General features: G+C 42.9%; 1 protein-coding gene across 1 annotated transcript in view; it reads right to left on the bottom strand.

The window, feature by feature from the left end:
• Positions 1 to 4040: 4040 nt before the first annotated feature.
• Positions 4041 to 7635, bottom strand: part of LOC109937771 (glial fibrillary acidic protein) — an 80254-nt gene continuing 76659 nt past the window's right edge. The window contains exons 10-11 of the mRNA XM_048614559.1: positions 5880 to 5965; positions 4041 to 4898 (exon numbers count right to left, since the gene is read on the bottom strand). Coding sequence (XP_048470516.1) covers positions 4857 to 4898; positions 5880 to 5965 — 128 coding nt within the window. The 3' untranslated portion in view covers positions 4041 to 4856. The remainder of the gene's footprint in view (positions 4899 to 5879; positions 5966 to 7635) is intronic.

The raw sequence follows: 7635 nt of genomic DNA, 5'->3' as shown, positions 1-7635 counted from the left end.
TCTTGGAAAATGTTCTCCATGGTCTATTGGAAAAGGGCACAGGCTGATGATACCGCAAGCGGCAGTCTTGTATATCACTATAAACCCTTATTGGTGCTAATTGTGGTGTACTGCTGGGACTCCTCATCCAGTCGCAATTGCAGGTAGGCTTCACGTCCAGCTTCGTAAAGAACAGCTCCTCCCTCAACTTTGATTAGAGGTCCTCTATGTGAGGGATTGGATATTTGTCCAGCTACGAGAAGCAGTTTACTGTTTGCTTAAAGTCCCCACAAAGGCGAACCAAGCCGTTAGGCTTCATTATTGGTCCGACCGGTGTAGCCCATTCTGCAAACCATTCTGGTTTGATGATTCCTTCACTCTCCAGCCTCCTGATTTCTGCCTCTACTTCTGCCCTCAAGGCAAATGGCATCAGGTGGGTCTTGCAAAATCTTGGAATTGCTTCCTGGTCAACAGCTAAAGTGGCTTTGGCCGCTTTGATAGCCCCAAGCCCTTCCTGAAAAACTCCTGGGTCTTTCACCGAGGCAGCCATTTTCTAATCAAAATGTTGAGTCAATCCAGGTGAATCTTTGTCAACTAATTCTGCCCCAATGGGCTTGAGCCTAAGCTTTTACCACCATCAGTGGTAACTGCGCCAACTGCTTCTCTTAGGAGACCGAAACTGAAGTCATACCCTTAATCTGTAATAGTTCTCCAGTGTATGGTCTTAGTATGACTAAGGTCTTACGCAAACTTAAGGGTTGGAGACCCAAGTTAAAGACAGGTTCTGCAACCACAGATACAGCCGCGCTGGTATCCACCTCAATGGGAACTGGGTGACCATTTAACCAAAGATTAATTTTAACTGGCTCTGACTTGGATGTCGCTAAAGCAACTTAATTGTCCCAACCCACATGTAGGCTGACTTTCCAGGATGTGCACTCTACTGGGTACTGGCCAATGAGTTTTCTTACTCAAGTCAAATATTGTAGGACTCCTTTTCTGTCTCGAGTTCACATACCAGCAGCAACTATAATGACTTGCCGGTACAAATCCTGAAGAACTTTTTAGCCACTTGGCCGAGGCTTGGCTTTGTTGTGGGGTCCTGCTGTGGGCTGAGCTAGGGTTCCTCTGCTCAAGATATGCCCTGCGTGAGGCTCTGTGATTGCCTACACTCAAGTGGTGCTCTCCAAGCTCAGTTGGACAGGTGAGGGAGTCCACTTCCATTGGGATGCCCTGCAGTTCCCATGCTCCACTTGCCGCATTTACCAAAGATAAAGCCAGTTGTATTGCCTGTTTGGAGTCCCATGGGCTTCAGCTAGTAGGTGTTTCTGCATGGTTACACCATTAATCCCACATACCAAATGGTCTCTTAGCATCTTCTTCAGGGTTAACCCAAAATCACATGCCTCTGCTAGTTGTCGTAACCTCATAAAAAATCTTGATACATATTCCCCCATTCTCTAATAGCCGAATAAAACCAACAGCATCTCAGAATTAGAGGAGGTTTGGGGTCGTAACATTCCTTAACCAACTCTGCCAACTATTGGAAGGTTTTAGTGTCTGGTGTCTGTGGGAAAGTTAAGCCTCTTATAACCGAGAATGCTGCAGGTCTGCTAGCAGTCTGAAGGATTACTTATTGCTTTTCATCTGCCCCAATGTCATTTGCCCAGAAAAAGTATGACATTCTTTCCACATACTGGGCCCAGTCTTTGACGGCAGGATCAAATGTATCGAGCTTCCCAAGTAAAGGCATGATGCCAGAAATGCTTACCCCAACTCCAAGATGACTCTAACAAGTAAATATTCTTCAGGCACGTCCTGTTTTTTCCTGCCACCACTGAAATAACTACAGAGTATCTCATCATCAAGTCACCTTTGATTTAGTTGTGCGCAATACACTGACTGTGACCAGCTAACTTGGAGTCAGTCCCCTGAATTAAACTGCTGCTCTTGCTTAGAGGAGAGACATGCTCATGACATCATCACTGTGACGTAGCATGGGCCTTTAGGGTAAATGTCAATTTGCTTGGGATCATGAAGCATGACACATTGATGGAAATGTGTTACTGTTTGTAACAGAATAGCTTAATGTGGGCCTGACTATTGTGTCTGTGAATGTGATAATTGTATGGAATAGCTAGCTGTAATTTACCTCTGTGGGATCTTTCAATATCACATTACCCACGTCTTGTTTTCTTATGCTATGGCGGAATACATAACCTGCACTCAGATAATGTGGTATGCTGGAGACAAAGCCTACATCAATTTTTTAAAAACATGTATTCAGTTGGTTGCTTTATTAATTATTAAAGTGATCTAGAGAAAGCAGATTGTGATCTGACAGTCTAATGTCACAACAAATCCACCACCACTCCCTGATGTTACACCCGCACTTTAACAAAGACATGGTCAGTTTTAAATATCGCTACACTGAGCAAAAAACAACATACCATCTTTTCAAAGTGGTAGAGGATTTGTAAATTCACAGATATATGTGGTACTAGATTGGGAATGACCTCAAACTAGCTAGGCCAATAACAGGAGGTCATGTCTTACTATGTCATTTTGTGAATTTGAATTGCTAAATTACCCATAGTGTCCAGGGGGATGTGCAGGCTAGGTGGATTAGCCATGGGAAATGCAGGGTTATAGGGAGAGGGTGGAGGGGTGGTGGGGGATGGAGAGGTGGGTCAGTGTGGACTCAATGGGCTGAATGACCTGCTTCGACACTGGAGGAATTCTTTGAGTATCAGGATATTAAGAAGGGTATTACCATTTCACTTCATTATACCACTGAGACATTTTTACTACGCAGGGTAAACCTAGAAAGAGGGCATAATTTAAACAAAGGTAGTGGGATTATGGAAAATTTTGGCAAGTGTTACCAAACATACTGCAGCAAAAACATATTTGCGAGAACAGCTGTAGAAAAAAGAAGAATGGAATCTAAAGGGAAAAGCAACTTTGAAGACTTGAGAAAAGGGATTTGAACAATGGTAGATTTAAGGAGGGTTATGTAAGGCTGACATGAATTGTACCTGGTTGGTCAAGAGGAGCATGCTAAGGGCATGATCAGCAGAGGTTTGAAGGTGATTGGAGAGAGGGAGGATTTAATTGGATTAGAGTTCATACAAAAAGAGACCCTAGTGTGCAAGGCTATGTGGAGGAGAAAGACCAGAACCCAATACATAGGGGGAGCAAAAACAGAGAAACAAAGAACAGAAGAGATCCAAGACCAAATGTTTAAGAGTTGTTGCACGCTGTTCCTTGCAGATTAATTGTCTGAGTTACTTAATAAATTTGTTCCGACTTTATCACATCAAGCTTACAATTGAGATAACAAGGTGTAGAGCTGGATGAACACAGCAGGCCAAGCAGCATCAGAGGAGCAGGAAAGCTGACGTTTTGGGCCTAGACCCTTCTTCATTTTCCGAAACGTCAGCTTTCCTGCTCCTCTGATGCTGCATGGCCTGTTTTGTTCATCCAGCTCTACACCTTGTTATCTCAGATTCTCCAGTATCTGCAGTTCCTACTATCTCTGAAACAAGCTTACAATTGAACATCTTTTGCCTGTCTATCCCCATAAGAGAATAGGCATTCAGAGTCACTAAAACCTACCATGGGTCCCTGATGGGTCTAGGCAGGCAGTGAACACTTTCCGGGAGAAGGCCAGTTTCCAGATAGTAAGACTCTCCAAAATGGAACTCTGAAGGAGCCACTGAAGGACAAAATCTTTAACAGAACCATCAGTGATCGACAACATTTACCCAAGAATAAAGTCATGTCACCCAGAGATGAGAAATGGGTCTGTAATTGTAAACCTGATCAGGTGAGGCGCCTTCTCTGAATACAAACTTGAGCATTGTAACTGAGAGATGATGATTGAAGAGATCAGGAATTAAACCAATGGATTCAAGAATCTATGAACCCAAAATCGTCACCCATCATCAGATCCAATTCAGATGTATATTTTGCTGAAGAATTCAAAAACGCCAATGATTTAAAAGAATTTTATTGTTACCTTTGCATTAGAAAAAGCAAAGAGTTTTTTAGACAGAGGCAGTGAGCACAAAGGACAGTTACAAGGAACCTTCATACATAAAGCAGTTAGCTTATTAGTGGAGTCACGCAAGTTCAGGAAAAAAATTCCCATTGTTTAGTTAAAATAGGTGCCTATTCAGATCAATTAGAGTAGGAGATCCAGTGTTGGAATCAGATCTGTGCTACTCTTTGTTGTTCCTGCAGGTAGGTTTGTGCCAAACTACCACTGGATGGTAAAGGGTGCTGGTTTGGCTAATCCTATTATATAACCAGAGCAATTTGCTATCTTGGGTTCAGCGATAGACTGGATCAAAATCAAAACTTAAAACTCCACGTTTATTAAAAAGGAACATGATGAGTATTTCCTCACTCTGTGTACAGGACTTTACCTCAGTCACTGTGTGGTACTGGGACTGAGGGGCCAAGTGCCTCTTCTCATTTTTAAAAATCAAAATTCAAAAGTGATGCCAGTAGCAAATACAATATTCATGCAAATAGAGCTGTCTACAGTTGTTAAGGATGAGAAGAAACTGTTAAAACTCTGACTGTTACCATACTAGAGATCCATCTAAACCACTCCAAGTTAAGTCGTCAAATTCCGCATAGTTGCAAATACAACACTTTTAAGCTTAAGTTTGTTAAATGTGTATCTTGATGAAGTTTTGTCCACTTTTATTGTGTCAAAGTGCCACACAATCCCAGGATTCCACTTCCTACTTCCCGTTACCTACTCCACAAATGGTTACAGCAGCCTACTCTACATCTGCTAGCGAGCGACTAGTGTGGCAGCTCCACACCAGATGGCTGCTTGCTCTGCTAGGTCAGAAGTAGTGCCCTCATGGCAGCTCCTTGCGCTCTGCATTGGTCTCATTGATTACCTGTGGATAGACAGAAAAAAAAACTACATCAGGGGACGAAATTTTCAGAGTGGATCTTGTTCGATTTAGATTTCATCTCAAGTCTTTTTTCATCAAGAAAACTGTCTTTTAATCAGCAAAATAAAACCACAGGTTGAACCTATGATGATGGGCAGAACTGACATGGTCTTTCTCAGCAACAAGTGAGTCTCCTAATGTCAGCCCTGCCACATGGAGGTCCGCTGCTAGGGATAAGGTTTGTCTGAGGATGATTGCTACCTTGAACCAGTTTTTGTAGCTGGGGACAAACAGAGAGAGTGCTGGACAGTCAGATGTGCAGTCATTCAAGTAGGACACTAAAGCTAATCCTCTCTGCCCTATCAGGTTGATGTAAAAGATCCCACAGCCACAATTCACAAAACGAGTTTGAGAATTTTCCAACCAGTGACATTGGTTTTGACACAATTTAATGACATTGGTTTCCATCCCTCAACCAATGTCATCAAAACTGCCTTGTTTGTTTCGCTGAACCTTTGGTGGGATCTTGTTGTGCATACATTGGTTGCAGTATTTCTCACAGTGCAATAATGATGACAAAAATAGCCCATTGACTTTACAGAGCTTTGGACCAGAGTTCAGGAGAGGCGGTCTAGAAATTCAAGTCTTTAAACTTGCTTTTAGTTTGTAAAACGTTGCGTTTGTGATAAAGTTATTTGTAAGCTTAATAGGAATTTTGGAAGGTCAGGTGTAGCTTTATTTTTAGGTTTAGCACACACTAATACATGAAAAAGCCTGTGTCAGTGTTTGACCTCATGCCTGGCAGTACGAATCTCACCAGTCCATATTAAGATTTGAGACTGGCAGCATCAGGTTCAGGACTGGCTTTGATTGATTGCTGGGCCAGCACTGGGCAGAGGTGCGACCTGCAAAGTAGACAATATCAGCTGTACGTGTACAGATTCCATCTGATTGAAAGGGGTGGCATTCCCTCAGCATACCAACCTGACCATCCCTGGTTTCCACTGTTTTTATCAGAATGTTCCTTCTTGCCTGAATATCCGTGGAGCCTTTAGATTCGAGGCTTGTCTCTGTGGGAAGAGTGCACACAGGTCATTGACATATTTCAGCATGAGACAAGAAATGTGTTCCAGGAAGCTTCTCAGGAGCAGGAGAAGCGTTTGAGTGTTTAATGCGGACTAGGTGAGGTGGTTAGGGGAGGGGGTACAGATTAACCTGCTACTCAGCTCACTCACTGATTTGGTAATAACACTGAGATTTCAGCCTTTATAAAGAACTGGCTGAGGCATGATACTAGCGTTTCCCTTCAGGGACCCTCCCAGCCTGGCTATACCCTCACCACTTACCCATTTCAAACAATCCCAGTTGTGATGTAGCTGTTACCTCAAAGTCCAACCTTGTTGAGTCTTCCTTCTCCTCTGGCATATCCTTCTCCTCTTGAGCACCTCATCTTATTTCCATATCCACATCTATGTCCTGTCCACACAAATATCTCCCCAGATTTCTCATCAACATACTTCTTTGCTTTCTTCTCCCAGCCTTTGCTTTGAGTGATTTGCCACTGTTGTCCTCTCTCCTACCCATATTGACAATCCCGGACTGGACTACAGCTACTTGCTATCCCTAGTGTTTCACTGAGAAGGCAAATTAGTTCCTTGGATTGCTCTCTCCTCACATTCCCCTCACCCACCCAAGACACAACTTCATTCTGTTGCAACCCTGGAAAAAAGTATTCCTCGATGCACTTCCATCTGCGCTCTCAAATTCCCAACTATCTCAGCTTCTGACCATTAATTCAAAATGACACATTGTCCACTATATGCCAATAATAATTTAGTACCCTGCTTCCCACTATTTGCGCACGTCTATGCATTTATTTCTCCACTCTCTTTGACATTTCTCTGCCTCCAAATTGTTGTATGAGCTCTAATATCACAACTGAAGGACAGTCCTGCAATTAAATACAGGGAAGACAGAAGCCATTGCCCTCAATCTCTGTCATAAACTCAAAGAATCATAGAGTCAAACAGCACGGAAACAAATCCTTTGGTCCAACTCATCCATGCCAACCAAGTTTCCCAAACTAAACTAGTTCCATTTGCCTGTGTTTGGCCCATATCCCTCTAAACTTTTCCTATTCATGTAACTGCCTATACACCTTTTAAACATAACTGTACCTGTATCTACCACTTCATCTGGCAGTTCATTCCACACATAAACCACCCTCTGAGAAAAGTTTGCCTCTCAAGTCCCTTTTAATTCTTTCTCCTCTCACCTTCAAAATATGCTCCCTCATTTTGGACTCCCCTACCCTGGGGAAAAGAACTCTGCTATACACCTTATCTATGCCCCTCATGATTTTATAAACCTCTGTAAGGTCACCCCTCAACCTCTTATGCTCCAGTGAAAAACGTCCCAGCCTATCCTTGTAACTCAAACCCTCCAGTCCTGGTAACGTCCTCATAAATCTTTTCTGTAGCCCCTCTAATTTAATAACATCCTTCCTGTAGCAAGGTGACTAGAACTGTGCTCCATCCCTGGAAACAATCGGAATCTGAATAAAACTGTTTGGAGGTGTGGACTGGAATGAGTTGCAGAGATGGTTGGGGGTTTAAAGTAATTTGGCAGGGAATGGGATACAGAGTGGAGTTGAAACACAGATAAGTATAGAAAAACCAAGTCAATACAAATACAGAGATAGTAGGAACTGCAGATGCTGGAGAATCCGAGACAACAAGGT

This window comes from Rhincodon typus, chromosome 30 (genome assembly GCF_021869965.1).
Source record: "Rhincodon typus isolate 14 chromosome 30, sRhiTyp1.1, whole genome shotgun sequence".
Taxonomy (NCBI): domain Eukaryota; kingdom Metazoa; phylum Chordata; class Chondrichthyes; order Orectolobiformes; family Rhincodontidae; genus Rhincodon; species Rhincodon typus.
The sequence above is the reverse complement of the archived record's forward strand: the minus strand, read 5'-3'. Positions and strand labels throughout refer to the sequence as shown.